The sequence below is a fragment of the Somniosus microcephalus genome, chromosome 9 (assembly GCF_052327205.1).
Source record: "Somniosus microcephalus isolate GS21.2 chromosome 9, FLI_Smic_1.0, whole genome shotgun sequence".
Lineage (NCBI taxonomy): Eukaryota > Metazoa > Chordata > Chondrichthyes > Squaliformes > Somniosidae > Somniosus > Somniosus microcephalus.
The window spans coordinates 37,705,685-37,729,196 of record NC_140995.1 but is presented as its reverse complement, the minus strand read 5'-3'; the positions used below and the strand labels follow the sequence as shown (position 1 = coordinate 37,729,196).

Genomic DNA, 23,512 nt, shown 5'->3' with positions numbered 1-23,512 from the left:
CATTGATCAGAAACTGAACTGGACCAGCCATATAAATACTGTGGCTACAAAAGCAGGCCAGAGGCTGGGAATTCTGCGGCGAGTGTCTCACCTCCTGACTCCCCAAAGCCTTTCCACCATCTACAAGGCACAAGTCAGGAGTGTGATGGAATACTCTCCACTTGCCTGGATGAGTGCAGCTCCAACAACACTCAAGAAGCTCGACACCATTCAGGATAAAGCAGCCCGCTTGATTGGCACTCCATCCACCTGCAACATTCACTCCCTCCACCACCGGCGCACTGTGGCTGCAGTGTGTACCATCTACAAGATGCACTGCAGCAACTCGCCAAAGCTCCTTCAACAGCACCTTCCAAACCCGCGACCTCTACCAATTAGAAGGACAAGGGCAGCAGACGCATGGGAACATCACCACCTACAAGTTCCCCTCCAAGCCACACACCATCCTGACTTGGACCTGTATCGCCGTTCCTTCACTGTCGCTGGGCCAAAATCCTGGAACTCCCTTCCTAACAGCATTGTGGGTATACCTACACCATATGGACTGCAGCGGTTCAAGAAGGCGGTTCACCACCAACTTCTCAAGGGCAATTAGGGATGGGCACTAAATGCAGGCCTAGCCAGCCAGCGACGCCCACATCCCATCAATGAATTAAAAAAAAAATTTTTTTTAATGGCGGAGCAGGCTCGAGGGGTCGAATGGCCTACTCCTGCTCCTATCTTCTATGGGTCCATCCATAAGTTCAGCGGTGCTGGATCTCTAGGAACAGATGCAGGAGTCTCTGGCAGGTTTTGTCTCCAGGGTCGCTGCGAGTGTGGAGCGAATGGAGGAGTCCATTGCGAACATGAGCAGAGCCTTTGTGGAGTCATTGGCGCATGAATGCATCACCATGGAAAGGATGGCAACCTCCATGGAGGTGATAAGTCGCCAGAGTGCAGAAAACATGGTGAGTGTTCTGAATAGAATCACATCTCTGGAGGAGCGATGGTCATCTATTGAACAGAGAAACCAGACCTTCATGGAAGTCCTTCTGAGTAGGACTGCCAGTGTAGATACGGGTCCTCATGGCCCCCCTGATGTGCAGCAAGGTGTTCTCAAGCCACTTGCAAGCGCTGAGGGGGACCTGACCCATGAGAGGGAAGTTGGTGGCAGACATCAAGGAAGTGGGGGCTCCTCTCCAACCGCTCACACTTCCATGCCACTGCAGAGCCGTCGGTCAGAGCCCCACCAGAGTCCACACCCAACTGAGATCGGCGTCTCAACCCCTGCACAGCCGCAGGAGCAGCAGACTGTTGACGAGCCCTCACAAGTTCACAACCCCTGAGGACGCCCTCCAAAGGTGTCGAGACAGGAGCAGCAAGAAAGTGAGCAAGGGGCCTCCACAACTGCTGAAGCCACAGGGGAAGCACCACGTAGGAGCACGCATAAGAGAAAGATACTGCACAAATAGTCACAAGGGTAGTCACTTGGGTGAAATTTGATGTTTTATGTTAAAAAGGCATCAATTGATTACTGTAAATAAAAAATCTGATGGCTACTGCTGTAGTTGTGGTGTGTGTCATTTCGCGAATGGGACTTCCACATTGAGGGCTTAGGATTACTTGCAATTGTCAGTATGGTGGTCAGATTGCTACGATTCCGCTGGTTCTTTGCCATTGTCAATGCTCAGGTAAGAAGCTGCGAGGCAAAAGTGCTTGATTGGCTAGGCTAAGCAAATCTGGCCAAGATGAGTGCGTTCCTTGCATCCCGGGCAGCAATGTTCTCGCGTACTGCTGCCACTGGTTGATGGGCCTCTGCAAGATGTTCGTTTTCGCTCTCCTCCTCCTCATCCTCCTCATCTGAGGAGGATATGTGACGAGCCACTTGGTCCTCTGGAATCTGCAAGCCACGACGCTGTGCCATGTTGTGAAGTGCACAGCAAACCACGACGATTCTGGAGACCCTGGCTGCTGAGTACTGCAGGGCTCCATCTGATCTATCCAGGCATCTGAAGCGCATCTTCAGCAAACCGATGGTTTGCTCGATTATGGCTCTGGTGGACATGTGGCTGGATTTGTAGCTCTCCTCAGCTTCGTTGGATGGGCTCCTCAATGGCGTCATTAGCCACGTCTTCAGGGGATAGCCCTTGTCTCCAAGTAGCCATCCATGAAGTTGGTCTGGCGGACTGAATAGCGGAGGCACACTAAACTGGCGCAGTATGAAGATGTCATGGCAACTGCCAGGGTACTTGGCACAAACATGCAAAGTTTACTTCTTGCGGTCACACACCAGCTGAACGTTAAGGGAGTGGAAGCCCTTGCGGTTGACACAATTACCCAGATTGCAATGGGGTGCCTTAAGGGCCACATGTGTGCAGTCAATGATGCCCTGCACCTTTGGAAAGCCTGCCAGATTAGCTAATCCAACCGCTCGCGCTGTGACACTTGCTTGATCCTTGATGAAATGGATGTGATTGTGCGCGATGGCAAAGAGGGCATCAGTTACCTGCATGATGCAAGTGTGTGCGGCCGCCTGGGAGATGCCGCTGATGTCTGCTGCTGATCCCTGGAATGAGCCTGAGACAAAAAAGTTGAGTGCGGTGGTGACTTTGACGGCCACTGGTAAGGGTCGTGCACCTGGTCCTCTAGGTCTTGTTGCAGCATTGCGCAGATGTCACCCACTACCTCTCGCGAAAGTCAGAGCCGCCTTTGGCACTGCTGCTCAGACATGTTGAGGTAGCTGACCCTTTGTCTGTAGACCCTGTTTGGGGGTATCTCCTGCACCGACGGGCTTCCATGCGCTGGCCCCTTCTGGCCTGTGCAGCTTCAGGTGGGTGAGCAGCAGCTTGGCGCTCCTGTTGTTGCTGCTGCTGTTGCTGTTGCTGCTGTTGTTCATGGTTCTGCTGGTGCCGCGGCTGGTCTTCGTCCTCATCTGACGTCCAGAAGGGAAGGAAATAAATGCCTCCCATGCTTCTGGTATATGCCTCAGTTGAGGAAGCGCTCAGTGAAGGTGGCGAGAGGGGTTTCCAAGGAGGTCACACTGGAGATGGGTGTCAGGCACCAAACTTCCACAGCTGTGGTTATGCCTTCTACAAGTTCCCCCAGACCTGAGACAACAAAGTCCTGCCACCTGCAAATGTTGGCTGATCAAATCTCCTATTTAATGGTTCAGCTGCAGCTTACAGTCAGCAATGCAATTGTGCTACCGCCAGGTTTCAACGTCGTGTTTCAGAACAGGCATGCTTCACGTGGGAAAAGAGTTAAAATCACAAAGGCCTATCAAAATGGCATTACAGAGGCAATTTAGTGCTTGCTAAGGGCCTTAAAGGCCTATCCCGCCTCTTGGAGGCGGGACGGAGATGGGACCATTAGACACGATTTCTTGAAAATTGCTTGGAGGCGGGATGGAGGCGGGGTTGGGCCCGCCCGCCAGTTTTTGCAATTTTAACCCCCCACACGCCTCCAATCACGCCTCAATGGCCTGATGAAATTCGAGCCCTGAGCTTCTATTTATAAAGCCAAGGATCCCATATGCCTTTTTGACACGCTATCAACTTGTCCTGCCACCTTCAAAGACTTGTGTATGTATACCTCCAGGTCTCTCTGTTCCTGCACCCTCCTTAAAATTGTACCATTTAGTTTATATTGCCTCTCCTCATTCTTCCTACCAAAATGAATCATTTCACACTTCTCTGCATTAAACTTCATCTGTCATGTGTCTGCCCATTTCACCAGTCTGTCCACGTCCTCCTGAAATCAGTTATTATCCTCCTCACTGTTCACTATATTTCCGAGTTTCATTCCATCTGCAAGCTTTCAAATTATAGAAACATAGAAGATAGGAGCAGGAGTAGGCCATTCGGCCCCTCGAGCCTGCTCTGCCATTCAATGCGATCATGGCTGATCATCCAAATTCAGTACCCGGTCCCTGCTTTCTCCCCATATCCCTTGATCCCTTTAGCCTTGAGAAATATATCCAACTCCTTCTTGAATATATTTAATGAATTGGCCTCAACTGCCTTGTGTGGTAGAGAATTCCACAGGTTCACCACTCTCTGGGTGAAGAAATTCCTCCTCATCTCAGTTCTAAATATCTTACCCCTTATCCTTAGACTACAAAGTAGCTACATTTGTTCAAAGATTCAAACTGCAACACTTGACAACATTAATGGGGGCTGTACTGGCATGCCACTTCGCCCTCCAGGATCTACGGCAGAGGGAGCATAGGCAGCGAAAAATACGGGAACATGTGCGCAGAGGTATGAGGAGGGACATCAGGGCTCTCACCAGGAAGCCTTACCCTCCGAGAGTATTCCAACAGCACTTCTTCTACATTCAATTAAGCGAGAAGCAGTGTATTAGACGGCTCTGTATCACCAAGGTGGTGATCACAGAACTCTGCCACCTCCTCCAAACAGACCTCCAGCCTCACGCCAGGATGACTTAAACCCCAGATCCCCTTTGCTCACCACATGTCCATCATATCATCCCTGTGTCAAGCCGTATCACAGTATCCTCCTGGGTGCAAAGGTGAAATGAGAGAGACCACAAAATATTGCAAACTCCATTAATACATTTATACATAAACATATCACACATATCACATTCATTCTAATAACTAATGACCCTTGTGCCTGCCATAGTTGAATAGTTGTCATTGTGTGCAAGATGTGAGATGTGAGTGTTGGTAGGTAGAGATTGTTGGTGGGTAAGTGCTGGGGGTCTGGTGCTTTGGGCAGTGTATGAATCTTGTGGTACAGATGGTGGTATGTAGCATTTGTTGAAGCATTCAATCACCCTGACCACCCGACTGAGGTGGCTCTGCCTTGAGCACAGCTGCTTCAGTCCTTCGGCTCCTTCTCCTTGTTGAGCTTCTCCTTGCTGAGGCAGCTGCACAGCCAGCAATGCTGAGAATGAGGTGCTGCAGTATCAATGAACCTCCCCTTTAAGTACTAGGAAAAGCCTTTGGCAATGTTGAGTTGTGATTAGACTGCACCCGATATTGGTCCACCCTTTAAGTGTAATGCCAATGAGCTAGGCCTTTAAGACTTGAATTAGCGTTCCAATTATTTCTTTGAGCAGTGAGAATGCAACAAGAATTTAGGGAGCTAGGTAGCAGATTAAAAAGCAGGACCTCAAAGGTTGTAATCTCTGGATTACTCCCGGTGCCACATGCTAGTGAGTATATAGGAATAGGAGGATAGAGCAGATGAATGCGTGGCTAAAGATTTGGTGCAGGAGGGAGGGCTTTAGTTTCCTGGATCACTAGGTCTGCTTCTGGGGAAGATGGGACCTGTACAAGTCAGACGGGTTGCACCTGAACCGGAACGGGACCAACATCCTTGCTGGGAGTTTTGCTAGTGCTGTTGGGGGGAGTTTAAACTAACTTGGCAGGGGGATGGGATACGGAGTGGAGCTATAGTAGAGGGTGATGCAAAGCCAAATATAGAGGAAAAAACAAGTCAGTCTGGAAGGCAGAGCAAATATGTAATGACACAAGGGACTATGGCAATGCTGGATGGCATTTATTTTAATTCAAGGAGTCTTGCGAGTAAGGCAGATGAATTGAAAGTTTTGAAGAACACATGGGAGTATGATATTGTTGCTATCACAGAGACATGGTTGAGGGAGGGACAGGACTGGCAGCTCAATATTTCGGGGTATAGAATCTTCAGGTGAGACAGAGGTGGGTGTAAAAGGGGAGGGGGTGTCGCAATATTAATCAAGGAGTCAATTACTGCTGTAAGGAGGGATGATATCTTAGCAGGTTCCTCTAGTGAGGCCATATGGGTAGAACTTAAAAACAAAAAGGGGGCAAGCACTTTGCTGGGAGTGTACTATAGACCCCCAAACAGTCAGGGGGAGGTAGAGGAACAGATATGTAGGCAAACCTCAGAGAAGTGTAGAAATAATAGGGTAATAATAGTAGGGGATTTCAACTTCCCCAATATTAACTGGGATAGTCAGAGTGTGAAAGGCTTAGAGGGTGCAGATTTCTTAAAGTGCATCCAGGAGAGCTTTTTGAGCCAGCATGTAGAAAGTCCTACAAGAGAGGGGGCGGTACTGGACCTAATTCTAGGGAATGTAGCCGGGCAAGTGGTAGAAGTGTCAGTAGGAGAGCATTTTGGTGACAGTGACCATAATTCGGTGAGATTTAAGGTAGTCATGGAAAAGGACAAAGATGGACTGGAAATAAAGGTTCTAAATTGGGGGAAGGCCGATTTTAATATGATAAGGCAGGATCTGGCCAAAGTGGACTGGGATTAGCTACTGTTGAATCCGTGATTCTTAAAGTATGATGTTTTCCAATAACTAGACGGAGGCTGTAAATTAACAATCAACAGGTGTTTACTGGAGGAGGGTAGTCTAAAGACTAACAGTACAGAGGCATGCTCAAGGCTTATATACGGGTGTGGTCACTGCCGGTACTACAGTATACAGGAGCTGTAAAAGTAGTTCTCTCTTAAAGGTACATACATTACAATTCCTCCCCTTTTAGATTAACAGTACCCATAACATTCAAATAACAGTTAACACATTAACATGCACATTAAACTGAAATAGTCCATTTATAGATTCAGTCTTTGGGGCGGCTTCCTGATCCTTTCTGGATAGCGCCTTTCCTGAGGTTCTTGTTCTTGGTGCGGAGGCGATCCTGGCCCCCTTTTGTCGGTTAGTTCATCAGGTTCCGCTGCTACTGTTTCTGAGGTAGATGCGACCGGTATGTCGGGTTCATCCCCAGGTACGCGAGACATGGGGTTGACTCGTTCCTGTGACGCTAGGATCTGGTCGACGTGGCGTCTCACAATGTTCTCCCCGACATCCACTGTGTACATTAATGGCCCCTGCCGTGTGCATATCGTTCCGGGTTGCCATTTCTCTGTTCGGTAGTCGCGGGCCAAGACTGGTTGTCCTACATTGAAGCTCCTTGTCGGCTTCTCATTGATGTGCTGGAATTGCTTATCCTCAATATTTCTTCGCACATTTGGTCTGAGCAAATCCAGACGAGACCTCAACCTTCGGTTAAAGAACATCATGGCCGGGGTCTGGTTGGTAACTGCATGTGTCGCATTTCTGTAGGCTAACAGGAAATTGTCCACCTTATGCTGTAGTGGAATTTCATCATCGCACATGGCCCTTATCGCCTTTTTAAAGGTTTGTACGAACCTCTCAGCCAATCCATTTGTGGCTGGATGATACGGGGCGGATGTGTAATGCCTTACCCCATTCCTTCTCATAAATTTCCGAAACTCTTCGGACACAAACTGTGGTCCGTTATCAGAGCAAATCTGCTCTGGCAAGCCGTTCCTGGCAAATATGGTCCGTAGGATTGCAATCGTTTTCTCTGTAGTGGTTGAGGACATTTTGATCACCTCAGGCCATTTCGAGTGTACATCCATTGCTATTAAGAACATTGAGTCCATGAATAGACCAGCAAAATCAATATGCACCCGTTGCCATGGAGAGGAGGGCCACTCCCATGGGTGTAGAGGGGCATGTGGTGGTGCATTTTGGATCTTCTGGCATCCTGAGCAGCTCTTTGTTAGGTCCTCGATTTGTTGATCGATCCCCGGCCACCACACATAAGTCCTAGCAAGGCCTTTCATTTTCACCCCACTCAGATGGCCTTCGTGAAGCTCATTGAGCACTCTCTCCCTTAACTTGGGTGGAATCACCACTCGGGATCCACACATCAGTGTCCCCTGGCATACTGACAGCTGTTCTCTTCTGGATGAGAATGCTGGCAACAGTGAGTCGCCATGTGTTGGCCATCCCTTCACCGTCAAATCATGTACCCGAGACAGTGTCGGATCATTGCGGGTCTCCTTCTCTATATCCGCGTTAGTTACTGGCAATCGTTCAATTATCGACGAATAAAATATTTCGATAGGGTCCACTGCTGGTGCTTCCTCCACAGTAGGCAATGGCAAGCATGATAGCCCATCAGCGTTTCCATGCTGTTTCGTGCCCTTATACTCTATTTCATATTGGTTCGCCCCTAGAAAAAGGGACCATCTTTGTAGCCGTTGTGCAGTCATCACCGGAATGCCCTTCTTTGGATTAAAGATGGAGACAAGTGGTTGGTGGTCAGTCAGCAAGGTGAACTTCTGCCCATGCAGATAGTGGTTGAATTTTTCTACTCCCCATACTAGGCTGAGGGCCTCCCTGTCGATCTGGGCGTAGTTGCGCTCGGCTGAGGTTAGTGACCGAGATGCAAAGGCGACTGGCCTCTCCAACCTGTCTGGGAATTTGTGCGACAGCACCGCTCTAATACCATAGGGTGATGCATCACATGCCAACCGAATTGGTAGTGCTGGGTTGAAATGGGCCAACACCTCTTTTGATGTGATCAATTCTTTGCACTTCTGGAAAGCTCGCTTACATTCGTCATTCCACTTCCATGGTACCCCCGTTTGCAGTCGGATGTTCAGTGGGTGTAATACTGTAGACAAATTTGGTAAGAACTTATGGTAGTAGTTCACCAGCCCGAGGAACGACCTCAGTTGTGACACATTTTCCGGTGCTGGAGCCTTGACTACTGCCTCAATCTTTTCAGGGGACTTATGTAACTCCTCTTCATCAATAACGTGGCCAAAATACGAGATCTGCTTCTGGAAAAACTCGCACTTGTGGCGATTAGCTCGTAGCCCATATTCCTTTAATCTAGTGAGCACCTTCTCCAGGTTGGCGAGATGATCACTGTCATTTTCGCCCGTGACCAGGATGTCGTCCAAATAACACTGGATTCCTGGAATCCCTTGCAGGACTTGATCCATTGCCCTTTGCCAAATAGCCGGAGCCGATGCTACCCCGAACACCAGCCGGTTGTATTGGTAGAGACCTTTATGAGTGTTGATCGTGAGGTATTGTTTCGAGGCTTCTTCTACCTCCATTTGCAGGTACGCCTGGGCCAGATCAATTTTGGTGAAGCGTTTACCTCCAGATAGCGAGGCGAAAATATCCTCAATCCGTGGAAGTGGATATTGTACCGTGTGAAGGACTGGGTTCACTGTCACCTTAAAATCCCCACAGATGCGGACCTTCTTTGGTTCCCCAGGCGTATTACTCAACGACCTCTTCATTACAGGAATGATGGGTGTAGCCCACTCGCTCCAGTCTACTTTGGACAGTACTCCTCAACGTTCCAACCCTTCCAGCTCTGCTTCGACGGCTGGTCGGATCGCATAAGGCACCGGTCTGGCCTTAAAAAACTTTGGGCTTGCATTTTCCTCTATTTTGATCGTCGCTGTTATGCCTTTTAGTGTTCCGAGTCCCTCCTGGAACACTTCTTGTGTGTCAGTTAGCATTTTTGACAGTCGTCCAGATGTGACGTCGTCATCCTTTTTGGCCTCAACCTTCAGTGCCTGTATGGAATGCCAATCTAATTGTATCTTCCGGATCCATTCACATCCTAGTAGTGGTGGTCCTCCATCTGGCAATACATATAGGTCCATTTTGGGTATTTCCTGGCCTTTGTATATCACGTTCACCCTTATTTTTCCTTTGGGGTAGACTTTTGGCCCCGTGTACGTCTTCAAGACAATCTCTGTAGCTTTCAAGGGTATGTGTGAAAATAGCCGCTTGTAGTCCCTTTGGTTTGTGACTGTTAGGGCTGATCCTGTGTCCAATTCCATTTTCACTTGGACTCCGTCTATCTTGAGCGTGACCCAGATAGTCTGGTGATCCTCCATTTTGATTACCTTATGTAGTTTCAGACAACCCAGCTCCTTGCTTCCAGAGTCTGTATCACTTTTCTGTTCGTCTGAACTACTGTCCATCACCTTATGTACCTTTTTGGACTTCTCCTGTGGAGATTTCTTGCTGCTGGTTTTCTTCCCTGACCTGCAGACTCTTGCTATGTGTCCTGCTTTTCCACACTGTCTGCTCACTTGGTCCTTGAACCAACAATCTTTCTGGTCGTGTGTTGTTCTGCCGCAGCGATAACACTTCCCTGCTCCATATGACATTTCATTGGTGCCATATTCTTGCGGTCTCCGTTGTATCTCTGCAGCGCCCCATGCGGCTGCTTCGTGTGATACTGCCATGCTGAAAGCCTTGTCCAGCGTAAGTTCCTTTTCTGATAGAAGCCGTTTCTGGGTTCCTTCACTTTGAAGCCCACACACAAACTTGTCCCTTAACATATCTGCTAGTCCCAATCCAAACTGGCAGTGTTTCGATAGCTTGCGCAGTTCCGTTAAGTACTCAGCATTACTTTCGTCTTTATGCTGGTTCCTTTTGTGGAACTTAAATCTTTCTGCTATCAGCAGCGGTGTGGGGTTTAAGTGGTCCTGTAGGATTTCCACTATGCTTTCAAAATTCTTATCCACTGGCTTCTCTGGGGTTATTAGGTTTCGCAGTAAGCCATAAGTTTTTGCACCCATGGAATTCAACAAAACCAGTGCTTTCCTAGCGCCTGGCACTTCATTCGCCTTGCAGTACACCTCAATGCGTTCCACATATGTCACCCAATCTTCGACTTCATTGTCGAACGCAGTGATACTGCCACTCTTCGGCATCCCTGGGTGTGATTAAACTGTCTAAAATGGCATCTCCCGCGCTCTCCCTTCTTCTCCGCTGGCACAAAATGGCGTCTCCCGCGCTTTCCATTCTTCCCGTGCTTTCCCTTCTTCTCCACTGCGGCTTCTAAAATGGCGTCTCCCGTGCTCTCCCTTCTTCTCCGCGGCTCAATGGCGTCTCCCGCGCTTCCTTTCTTTCCCCCGCGGACGCTGTTCAGCCCTTGAGCCCTGGCTGTGCTCTGCGCGTTCTCCTGTGCGCCTCTCTCGTTGCCGCCGCTCGGTCCTGAACCCCGGCTGTGCTTTACCCTCTCTCTCTTTTTGTTTTCCGTCGACGCCGCTCGGTTTTCAACCCCCGGCTGTGCCCTATGCGCTTCACCCTCTCTCTTACCCCGTCGACGCTGCTCGGCCTTTTCTGTGCCGTCGGTCGGCTCCAGCCACCGCTGTCCGGGAAGGGTCTGCGCTGTACCTGTTGCCAGTCTGTTGCTGGATCGTCGTGGCTGGAGAACCAAGCCCAGCTCTCAACAGCCTCCCCTGCGATGTTCACTCTCTGCCGGATGACTGGGCGGTTGCTCGTGGTTGACGCCCGTGCTTCTGGCCTCGACTTTCTTCCACCGTCCTCCCGGAGCGAATCCTTGAAAGGAAATGCAGTGTTGCAGGTAGATTCGAATCGACCTCATCGCCACTGTTGAATCCGTGATTCTTAATGTATGATGTTTTCGAATAACTAGACGGAGGCTGTAAATTAACAATCAACAGGTGTTTACTGGAGGAGGGTAGCCTAAAGACTAACAGTACAGAGGCATGCTCAAGGCTTATATACAGGTGTGGTCACTGCCGGTACTACAGTATACAGGAGCTGTAAAAGTAGTTCTCTCTTAAAGGTACATACACTACAGCTACTTGTAGGAAAATCCACATCAGAGCAGTGGGAGTCATTCAGAACGGAAATAGAGAGAGTACAGCGCCAACATGTTCCTGTAAAAGTCAAGGGTGGGACCAACAAGTCCAGGGAACCCTGGATGTCAAGGGATATACAAGAATGGATTAGGAAAAAAAGGGAGGCTTTTGGCAGATACAAAAGACTAAAAACAATGCAAGCCCTAGAGGAGTATAGAAAGAGCAGGGGGGTACTTAAAAACAAAATTAGGAGAGCGAAGAGGGGCATAAAAAAACACTGACGGGCAAAATAAAGGAAAATCCCAAGGTGTTTTATAAGTATATTAAGGGCAAGAGGATAACTAGGGAAAGAGTAGGGCCCATTAGGGACCAAAGTGGCAATCTGTGTGTAGAGCTGGAAGATGTAGGTTAGATTTTAAATGAATATTTTGCAACTGTGTTCACTATGGAGAAGGACAATGTAGGCATAGAAATCAGGCAGGGGGATTGTGATATACTTGAACAAATTAGTATTGAGAGGGAGGAGGTACTAGCGGTTTTAGCGGGCTTAAAAGTGGATAAATCCCCAGGCCCAGACGAGATGTATCCCAGGCTGCTGTGTAAGGCAAGGGAGGAGATTGCAGGGGCTCTGACACAAATTTTCAGAACCACTCTGGCCAGAGGGGAGGTGCCAGAGCACTGGAGGACAGCTAACGTAGTACCATTATTCAAGAACGGTAGTAGGGTTAAACCAGGGAATTACAGGCCAGTGAGCCTAACAGGGAAATTATTGGAAAAAATTCTGTGGGACAGAATTAGTCTCCACTTGGAGAGGCAAGGATTAATCAAGGATAGTCAGCATGGCTTTGTCAGAGGGAGATCATGTCTAACCAATTTGATTGAATTTTTCGAGGGGTTGACTATGTGTGTGGATGAGGGTAGTAACATAGAAGATAGGAGCAGGAGTAGGCCATTCAGCCCCTCGAGCCTGCTCCGCCATTCAATGCGATCATGGCTGATCATCCAAATTCAGTACCCAGTCCCTGCTTTCTCCCCATAACCCTTGATCCCTTTAGCCTTAAGAAATATATCCAACTCCTTTTTGAATATATTTAATGAACTGGCCTCCACCGCCTTCTGTGGTAGAGAGTTCCACAGGTTCACCACTCTCTGGGTGAAGAAATTCCTCCTAATTTCTGTCCTAAATGGCCTACCCTTTATCCTTAGACTGTGTCCCCTGGTTCTGGACTCCCCGACCATCGGGAACATCCTTTCTGCATCTAGTCTGTCCAGTCCTGTTAGAATTTTATAAGTTTCAATAAGATCACTTCTCATTCTTCTAAACTCCAGCGAGTACAAGCCCAATCGACCCAATCTCTCCTCATAAGTCATTCCTGCCATCCCAGGTATCAGCCTGGTGAATCTTCGCTGAACTCCTTCCATGGCAAGAACATCCTTCCTCAGATAAGGCGACCAAAACTGCACACAATACTCAAGATGTGGTCTCACCAAGGCCCTGTACAACTGCAGCAAGACATCCTTGTTCCTGTACTCAAACCCCCTCGCTACGAAGGCCAACATACCATTTGCCTTCTTAACCACCTGCTGCACCTGCATGCTTACCTTCAGTGACTGGTGCGCAAGGACACCCAGGTCTCGTTGCACTTCCCCTTCTCCCAATCTATTGCCATTTAGATAATAATCTGCCTTCCTGTTTTTGCCACCAAAGTGGATAACCTCACATTTGTCCACATTATATTGCATCTGCCATGTTTCTGCCCAATCACCCAACATGTCCAAATCATCCTGGAGTTTCTCGACATCCTCCTCACAGCACATACGCCCACCCAGCTTTGTGTCGTCTGCAAATTTGGAGATATTACATCTAGTTCCCTTGGCTAGATCATTAATATATATTGTGAATAGCTGGGGTCCAAGGACCGATCCCTACGGTACCCCACTAGTCACTGCCTGCCATTCGGAAAAAGACCCGTTTATTCCAACTCTTTGCTTTCTGTCTGTCAACCAGTTCTCTATCCAAGTCAATACCTTGCCCCCAATCCCATGTGCCTTAACTTTATACGCTAATCTCTTATGCGGGACCTTATCGAAGGCCTTCTGAAAGTCCAGATACACCACATCCACTGGTTCTCCCTTATCTATTTTACCAGTTAAATGCTCAAAAAATTCCAGTAGATTAGTCAAGCACGATTTACCTTTTGTGAATCCATGTTGACTTTGTCCGATCCTGTCACTGTTTCCCAAGTGCTCAGCTATTACATCTTTTATAATGGACACTAGCATTTTCCCCACTACCGATGTCAGGCTTACCGGTCTGTAATTCCCCGTTTTCTCTCTACCACCTTTTTTGAATAGTGGGGTAACATTAGCTACCCTCCAATCCATGGGTATTGTTCCAGATTCCATCGAATGTTGGAAGATGATCAGCAATGCATCTACTATTTCTAGGGCCACTTCCTTAAGTACCCTAGGATATAGATTATCAGGCCCTGGGGATTTATCGGCCTTCAATCCCATCAATTTCCCAAACACCATTTCCCTACAAATACTGATTTCTTTCAATTCCTCCCTTTCATCAGATCCTATGTTCCTCGGCATCTCTGGGAGGTTATTTGTGTCCTCCTTTGTGAAGACAGAACCAAAATATGTAATTAATTGGTCCGCCATTTCTTTGTTCCCCATTATAAATTCCCCTGATTCTGACTGCAAGGGACCTATGCTTGACTTCACCAATCTTTTTCTCTTCACATATCTATAAAAGCTTTTACAGTCAGTTTTTATGTTCCTTGCAAGCTTACTCTCATATTCTATTTTCCCCTTCTTAATTAATCCCTTTGTCCTCCTTTGTTGAATCCTAAACTGCTCCCAATCCTCAGGATTATTGCTTTTTCTGGCCAATTTATATGTCCTCTCCTTGGGTCTTATGCTATCCCTAATTTCCCTTGTTAGTCACGGTTGAGTCACCTTTTTTGTTTTATTTTTATGCCAAACTGGGATGAACAAATTCTGTAGTTCATCCATGCGGTCTTTGAATGTTTGCCATTGCCTATCCACTGTCAACCCTTTGAGTGACATTCCCCAATCAATCCTACGCAACTCGCGCCTCAGACCATCGTAGTTTCCTTTATTTAAATTGAGGACCCTAGTCTCTGAGTCAACTACTTCATTCTCCATCTTAATGAAGAATTCGATCATATTATGATCGCTCCGACCCAAGGGGCCTTGTACAACAAGATTGTTAATTAATCCTTTCTCGTTACATAATACCCAGTCTAAGATGGCTTGATCTCTGGTTGGTTCCTCGACATATTGGTCCAGGAAACCATCCCGTAAACACTCCAGGAATTCCTCCTCCACAGTATTGTTACTAATTTGGTTAGCCCAATCTATATGTAGATTAAAGTCACCCATGATGACTGCTTGTCCTTATTGCATGCTTCTTTAATTTCCCTTTTAATGCCATCCCCAACCTCCGCCTTACTGTTTGGAGGTCTATATACCACTCCCACTAACGTTTTCTGCCCCTTGGTATTTCTCAATTCTACCCATACAGTTTCCGCATCATCAGAGCTAATATCCTTCCTTACAATTGTGTTAATCCCTTCTTTAACCAGTAATGCTACCCCACCTCCCTTTCCTTTTTGCCTATCTTTCCTGAATATCGAATACCCCTGGATGTTGAGTTCCCAGCCTTGGCCATCCTTGAGCCACGTTTCCGTAATCCCAACCAAATCATATTCGTTTACCTCTATGTGCGCAGCCAATTCATCCACCTTATTACGAATGCTCCTCGCATTAAGACACAAAGCCTTCAGGCTTATTTTTTTAACGCTCTTAGACCTATTAGAATTATTATTTACTGTGACCATGTTTGATTTATACCGTTGATTTCTCTGACTGCCACTTTTGTTTTTCTCCTTCCTTTCTTTTGCTTTTATCCTTGTTTCCCTTTCCTCTGTCCCCCTGCTCAGGTTCCCAACCCCCTGCCATCTTAGTTTAAACCCTCCCCCAGAGCACTAGCAAACACTCCCCCTAGGACATTGGTTCCAGCCCTGCCCAGGTGCAAATCGTCCGGTTTGAACTGGTGCCACCTCCTCCAGGAACTTGAATCCCTCCCCATTGCACCATTCCTCTAGCCACGTATTCATCTGAAATATCCTTCTATTTCTACTCTGACTAGCACGTGGCACTGGTAGCAATCCTGAGATTACTACCTTTGAGGTCCTATTTTTTAATTTACCTCCTAACTCCCTATATTCAGCTTTTAGGACCTCATCCCGGTTTTTACCTATATCGTTGGCACCTATATGCACCACGACAACTGGTTGTTCACCCTCCCCTTCCAAAATGTTCTGCAGCCGCTCTGAGACATCCTTGACCCTTGCACCAGGGAGGCAACACACCATCCTGGAGTCTCGTTTGCGGCCGCAGAAATGCCTATCTATTCCCCTTACAATAGTATCCCCTATTACTATAGCTTTACCACTCTTTTTCCTCCCGTCCTGTGCAGCAGAGCCACCCCGGTGCCAGGAAGTTGGCTGCTGCTGCCTTAATCTGATAAGCCATCCCCCTCAACAGTACTCAAAGTGGTGTATCTGTTTGAGAGGGGTATGTCCACAGGGGACCCCTGCACTACCTGCCTGCGCCTAGTACTCTGCCTGTTGGTCACCCCTTCTCTTTCTGCCTGTCCAACCTCTACCTGTGGTGTGTCCAACTCCGTAAACGTGCTATTCACAACGTCCTCAGCATCGTGAACGCTCCAGTATGCATCCAATCGCAGCTCCTGCGCCGCAATGCGGTCTGTCAGTAGCTGCAGCTGGGTACACTTCCTGCACACGTAGTTGTCAGGGACACAGGAAGTGTCCCTGAGTTCCCACATATCGCAGGAGGAGCATACCATGTGGCCGGGCTGTCCTGTCATGACTTTCCCTTTAATTAATTAAAATTAAATTAAATCAAATCAATCCCAGCAATTACACTACAGTTAAATGGTTCACCAACATTCCCCGCTATACCAGAGAGACCTTAACAACTATAAACCACAGAGTTAAAGTTTAAAAAGAGAGAAATACTCACCAACCAATCACTTACCTGCTTTCTGGTGACATCACACTTCGATTACTTTTTACTTCTCTCCCTCCCTCTGAGTTCGGAGACTGCAGATGAGTACACCTACCTGGACTCTGGCGCTTTTATCCCGCCTCTCGACCCTCGTCCCTCGCAGGTCCGCACTGCCGCTGCCGCTGCTGCTGCTGTGGGCCTACCTGGACTCTGGCGCTTTTATCCCGCCTCTCGACCCTCGTCCCTCGCAGGTCCGCACTGCCGCTGCTGCCGCTGCTGCTGTAGGCCTACCTGGACTCTGGCACTTTTATCCCGCTTCTCGACCCTCGTCCCTCACAGGTTTGCACTGCCGCCGCTGCCGCTGCTGCTGTGGGCCTACCTGGACTCTGGTGCTTTTATCCCGCCTCTCAACCCTCGTCCCTCACAGATCCGCACTGCCGCCGCCGCCGCTGCTGCAGTTGATGTAGTTTACATGGACTTCAGTAAGGCTTTTGACAAAGTCCCGCATGGGAGACTGGTCAAGTAGGTAAGAGCCCATGGGATCCAGGGCAATTTGGCACATTGGATCCAAAATTGGCTTAGTGGCAGGAGGCAGAGGATGATGGTCGAGGGTTATTTTTGTGACTGGAAGCCTGTGTCCAGTGCTGCACCGCAGGGATCGGTGCTGGGTCCTTTCCTATTTGTAGTGTACATTAATGATTTAGATATGAATGTAGGAGGTCTGATCAGTAAGCTCACAGATGACACGAAAATTGGTGGAGTGGTAAATAGCGAGGAGGGAAGCCTCAGGCTACAGGACGATATAGACGGTTTGGTCAGATGGGCAGAACAGTGGCAAATGGAATTTAACCCTGAAAAGTGTGAGGTGATGCATTTTGGGAGGACTAACAAGGCAAGGGAATACACAATGAATGGTAGGACCCTAGGAAGGACAGAGGATCAGAGGGACCTTGGTGTGCATGTATATAGATCCCTGAAGGCAGCAGGACAGGTAGATAAAGTGGTTAAAAAGGCATATGGGATTCTTGCCTTCATTAGCCGAGACATAGAATATAAGAGCAGGGAGGTTATAATGGAGCTGTACAAAACGCAAGTTAGGCCTCAGCTGGAATACTGTGTGCAGTTCTGGTCGCCACACTATAGGAAGGATGTGATTGCATTGGAGAGGGTGCAGAGGAGATTCACCAGGATGTTACCTGGGCTGGAGCGCTTCAGCTATGAAGAGAGACTGGACAGGCTTGGGTTGTTTTCCTTCGAGCAGAGAAGGCTGAGGGGGGACCTGATTGAGGTGTACAAAATTATGAGGGGAATAGATAGGGTAGATAGAAAGGAACTCTTCCCCTTAGTAGAGGGGTCAATAACCAGGGGGCATAGTTTCAAGGTAAGGGGCAGGAGGTTTAGAGGGGATTTGAGGAAAAACTTTTTCACCCAGAGGGTGGTTGGAATCTGGAACTCACTGCCTGAAAGGGTGGTAGAGGCAGGAACCCTCACAACATTCAAGAAGCATTTAGATGAGCACTTGAAACGCCATAGCATACAAGGCTACGGACCAAGTGCTGGAAAATGGGATTAGAATAGACAGGGCTTGATGGCCGGTGCGGACACGATGGGCCGAAGGGCCTCTTTCTGTGCTGTATAGCTCAAATACTCTATCTATCACTCTATAATATTGCATGCAGTCTAAAGCATTAACGCCTGGGGCTAATTCTCAATAGAAGGGAAGAGGAATAGTGAGAAGCAGGAGGAATTTGGTAGTGTGGTTAAAAAGAAGAATTGTGTAGAGCAGGTGGGAAGAAAATGGGAAAAGAAGCAGCTATTGGGGAAGGGTGAAATGAGTCCACTAGGGTGCAGATGGTGAGGCCAAGAGAAGTGGGAATTGGTGTAGAAGAGGTGTATAAATCGGGCATGAGGGTAGGAATTTTTAAACTTGTATATTGAGGAAAAAATAAAAATATTGCACAAAGTAGCTGATAAAAGTTAATTTTAGAATTCTTTCTTAAAGAACATAGAACAGAATTGAAACCTTTTAGAAATTAGAAGTGAGATGAAGTGGTGGCAGTGCAGTAGACAGTGGAAAAAGAATGAAATGATGAATCGGAATTAATTAAGTGTTTTCATTTTGGGGATTTGGAACAGATAGTGAGAAACTAAATCAGAGGATTGGTAAAGGTCAGCAGATGGAAAAAAAAAAATAAACCAGGGTTAGGATGTAGCAGTTGTAATGATAAAGCATCTATTTATTATTTATATATTTATTAGTTGCCACAAAATATTTTTATTAAAATTCAGCATTGAAAGGATAGGGGCTGTATATTAAAACATACATTTTGGGTACAGAGAGGATTTTAAAGGTAGGCAGCAGGGAGAAAGGCTAAAAGAGGGTGAAAAATTGTATTTGATTTGGGGCGAGCAGCCTGTTGAGTGGCTTTATCTAAGAAAAATGTGACTGTGTAGGTGCAGATCGTGACAGCGTTACAGCAGCAACGTGAGAACACTGTAGCTCAATATCTCTTGAGTTTTACTCTGGTAGTGCACCTGTACCTTAGTCCTCCTCTTGGGTTGCACTCATAAATATTCACACCCTCTAATCTCTTCTCTTTTGTGCTTAGTGGCACATGAGGCAATCCATTTCTTCTGCTCCATTTACATCCAGCAGATCGTGCTGTGGGTTGTTTCAATAATGAAGACCCCTTTTTATGTGGACAGGTTGTTAGCCCGAGTGGAGGCAACTAGCAATGGGGGATCGCCACTCCAATCCCATCAGGCAGAGTACCCCGCTGGATGTCAACCCAGTATTCAGAGACTGAGAGGGAGAAATTCAGTAGCACCCAGGAAAGGGCGCTAACTTTTGAAAAGTTGGAAATTGAGCGCAAGGCGCTAATCAATCTCAGTGCCCGCTAAATTCAGTCTCAGCGCTCAAAGAATGCAGGGGAGCGATAAATCAGGCGCTAATGGCGTAGGTGAGTGGCGTTAGGCTCCAAGTGATAACAAATAAAAGGTATTGTGTAATCGGAAGTGAGCATTGGCGCAGGCGCCTTCCAGCCATTAAAGGGGAGGGTCACTGGAGTCTGCACACCAGCTCCCAATGATTCAGGGAGTGCAGAACAGCAATATGCTGTGAGATGAAATGCAAAGTCCTTTGACGAGCCGCAACACTCCAGGGACTACGCAGACTTTATTTGGCTGCAGATACATCCTGCGCTCTCTGCCACTCATAAATGACCTTTGGAACGGAAGTTCCTTGCCAGCTGGGGTGCATCCCTTTAAGTAGCGCCCCGCCAGCTGGCTGCTTCATGCCTCTGCTCCCTGGCGCTGCCGGCGCGAGGCGGTAAGCAGGGGGCGCTACTGAAGTTTGCAGATCAGGCGCCCAGCGAGTGTTGCAGACTTGCTAACGTCATGATCTGCATGGTGAAAGGGACCGAGGTGCTAACTGCTATCGCCGGCGTTACGGAGCTGGCGAATTTGCCGTGCGGCGCAGGATTCGCCCCACCGCGCACTAATGCCTGAGTGCCCTGTTAGCGCCCCTGCCAGGCGCTAACTGGGGGCACTAACCTACCAAATTTCTAGCCCTGTAACTCAAGTCTCCACTCGCCAGGCACACCCTCTAATTGGCCGCACTTTCTCCCAGACCACACTGCTCAATACTCAACAACTCCTTTTTCGAACAACAGCCAGTAGGCTCCGCAGTTAGCAGACATTATTGCAGCTGCAGGCCTCTTGGGCATGCAATAATGGTTGGATTTCTGTCTCCTTTTTCCAGGGGCAGGTCTAGACTAATGACCTAAACCCACAAATACAAACGTGTTCAGGTCAGATGAAGAGGAGACAAGAGAATCAACCCCTAGATATTTAGGCAATACAGCGTATAGGGAGGAGAAATTTAACTCACAGTCACAAATTTGTCTGGTATAAAATCGGCATTAGACCTCCAAATTTTGCATCATGATCTATCGCACCTGATCTATGCCGAAAGTGCATCAGAAGGCTTATTGATTCTGGTGACTTTTAGTTGTTGAATGCACCCACCTGAAACAGGCGTTAGGCTCCTTGAATATGCATATGGGGTCCCCTGCCAGTTGTAGGACCCAGACTGTAAAATTTTGTACAAATGGGTCGAGTGAGCGTCATTGATACTCTGCCTAGTTGTACTCGCAGTCCTTAAGGGACCATTGGAGGCTGCTCAAAAATAGGCCCAAGAAATGATGAGGTGTTTTTGTGGGCCAACAAATGAACTTGGGTCCACAGGCCCTCCCTGGGATCACCTCCCCATCCAGCCTGCTGGCCAGCTCACGATTTTCTGAACTCCCTGAACGGTGAGCTGCAGCGGAGTGCCCGTTTGGCGCCCATAGCTTGACGGCATAATTTAAATGAAACCCAAAGCCAAATTTTGCTCAGGCCTCAGGCTGCATGGGCCAGCGCACGGAACGGTCACACACCAACTTCACACAGTTTCTCAGCCTAGGTTTCTAGGGTGAACGTAGCTCAATATTAACCCCCCCGCCCTTCCCCTTGCTTGGGTCTTTCTATTTTATGCATGTTCCCTTGCTGTAGAGGTGGGCAGGCGCTTTCAGACGTATCCAGTGTTGCTCCGAAAACATCTGCCAGATACATGAGAGTGGATCACAGTGCCTCTCTCTTTTATCCATTTCCCTCTTTACCTTAGAAAATGATTGACCTCAACTTGGTGTTTCTCCACAGTGGCATAGCTGAGAGGATTCTGGCCATGAGAGCTCCAGTTCAGCTCACTACTTTATTGCCTTTAAAATTAACTGTTAAATGTTCAAGGCCGCCCAGACAAAAGACCTGCACGTAGGAATGTGGTGAGATCCTTCAAATTGGAAGGTTGTTTAATTCATAGTCCCACCATGTCAATGACACCATTATATGAGCATGCATTTCACTGTGCAGCTCTATGACTGTAACAGTGCTCTTCAGGATTGATTGTCCAGGTCACCGATTTCCTCCTATGCTTTACCCCTCAGTTTTTTAATTAAACTTCTGAATTCTATCAGTTCTAAGACTACCATGTGTAGAGATTGACTGCTTGATTCATGGCCCATTCTGTTATATATCCACCAAAATAATGACATAGCAAGGAATTCTGCCCTGGCTTTATTCTGCTAATAAGTGTAAATGCATAAAACTAATTCCAAACTCTGCACAAAGCTGGCCAACACTCCATCTAATGGATTGACTGGTATTACATTAACTGTCATTACAACACCCACAATGTTTACTTTGCAGTTCAGGTTTTTGCTTTATTTCTTACATAATTTCAAGGAGCAGCTGTATTTGGATATCTAATTAATGACTTTTAACAGGTTAACTCCTCTCTTGTAAGAACGAACAGAGGGACTGCATATGAATAAGTTAAACATGTGTATGCTAATCCTTACACACTGAATTTCAGGGCAAAAGAGATTGCTTGCAGATCAACAGTCATGATGGTGAAGAGAATAAGAAGACCCAAACTAAAAATACACTCATACTGTCATTTCTTATTTTACGCAAGGCGTTGTTTGATGAAAACTGGCACCTGCTGCGAGTCCTGGTAACAGAGAGGGATGCCACTTTATACTTAGATGATAAATTAGTTGAGACAAGACAACTAGAACCTATTCTTGGTATCTTCATCAGCGGAAGGACACAGATAGGAAAGTACTTTGGGAAAGAAGCAACTGTACCAGTAAGTTTGACTCTATTTCAGCAAATTGCACTCATGTAATAATGAACGACAAATGTTTCCATCGTACATTACAGGCTCAGAGAAGGTATCAGCATTTAAGATTTGTTTGTTTCTTGAACTTTTACTGATCTAAATGTGGTGAATTAAAGATAAATGAAAATGCTCTGGTTATGTAACTACTTATGTGCAAATCAATGGGAAGCTGAGATTTACGAGTTCAAAAGATCAAAAGACAGCATCAAACTTCCATATTTTATTCCATATTTATTATTGTATGTAGAACAAACCATAACATTGTTTTAAAAAATAAAATACTACAAATGCTGTTTTATTTAACATAATATTATATTTTGTTTGTAGTTTGAAGTTCAAAAATTAAGGATTTACTGTGACCCAGAACAAAATCAGCGAGAAACTGCCTGTGAAATTCCAGTTGTTGTAAGTACCTCTATGTACAATACATTAACATTTTTGCATATTGCACACACTTCCCGTAAGTGTAACCCTTACTTCTTGTACCACTTTCCAATCACACTTTTCCCATCACATGTTATTGATAACACCCCTATGTCATAAAGAGTATATCCTCTGACTCACCTCAAGCAATGCCACGGGAGAGCTGGTATTAAGCGTACTCATTTTGATAAATGTATAATACTGAATTAAACTTGGTTTTAAAACAATAGATAACATTCATTTTTTGATAAAAGTGGGCGGATGCCAATCTTCTCCATCATTGACAACATGTTGATGAAATCTTATTCTCACAAATTGGATGTATCAAATCCTTGTGTCCCCATGATTTAGTTCAAGGGTTGTTGATTACAGATAGAAAGATACTTTTTTGTTTTTTATTGAAAGAGGAAATTTGGGCCTAGTATGGTAGCACTTATATCACTGCTGATAATTTCACCAGGTATATTCTGTCTGTGAATTACTGGAAACAAGCGCTGCTGTAATATTATATTTTATTCTAATTAGTTTAGAAAAAGTTCACATTGGCCTGTCATATAATTGTAGTGTTTTGCAGGTTGATGTATTTATGAGGTTAATTATGAGGAGCCAATATGGCAGAAGGAGCTTGGCAAAGGTACAGCCTTGGCAGTTCTTACACAGGCTTAGCAACAAATTTAAAAATGTGTAACAGGTATACAAATAAATATAATTGATACTGTTAAGTAAATAATTTAGATGAACTACTTTGAGTATTATTAAAGTAAAAAAGATAACTGACATTAGCCAGAGCTTTATAATCTACTGCAAGTTTGTTAATCCATAAAAGATCAATAAAAGTGTGAAAGATAAAGTGATAAAATGCAACCTTTGACTAATGGGATGAGCGAAGATGCTGTAGGGTTTAAAGATGCAGGTC

At 46.6% G+C, this 23,512-nt stretch overlaps 1 protein-coding gene across 1 annotated transcript in view; it reads left to right on the top strand.

The window, feature by feature from the left end:
• col21a1 (collagen, type XXI, alpha 1) overlaps window positions 1-23,512 on the top strand; it is a 639,396-nt gene that overhangs the window by 135,374 nt on the left and 480,510 nt on the right. The window contains exons 6-7 of the mRNA XM_085996520.1: window positions 21,967-22,140; window positions 22,501-22,582. Coding sequence (XP_085852646.1) covers window positions 21,967-22,140; window positions 22,501-22,582 — 256 coding nt within the window. The remainder of the gene's footprint in view (window positions 1-21,966; window positions 22,141-22,500; window positions 22,583-23,512) is intronic.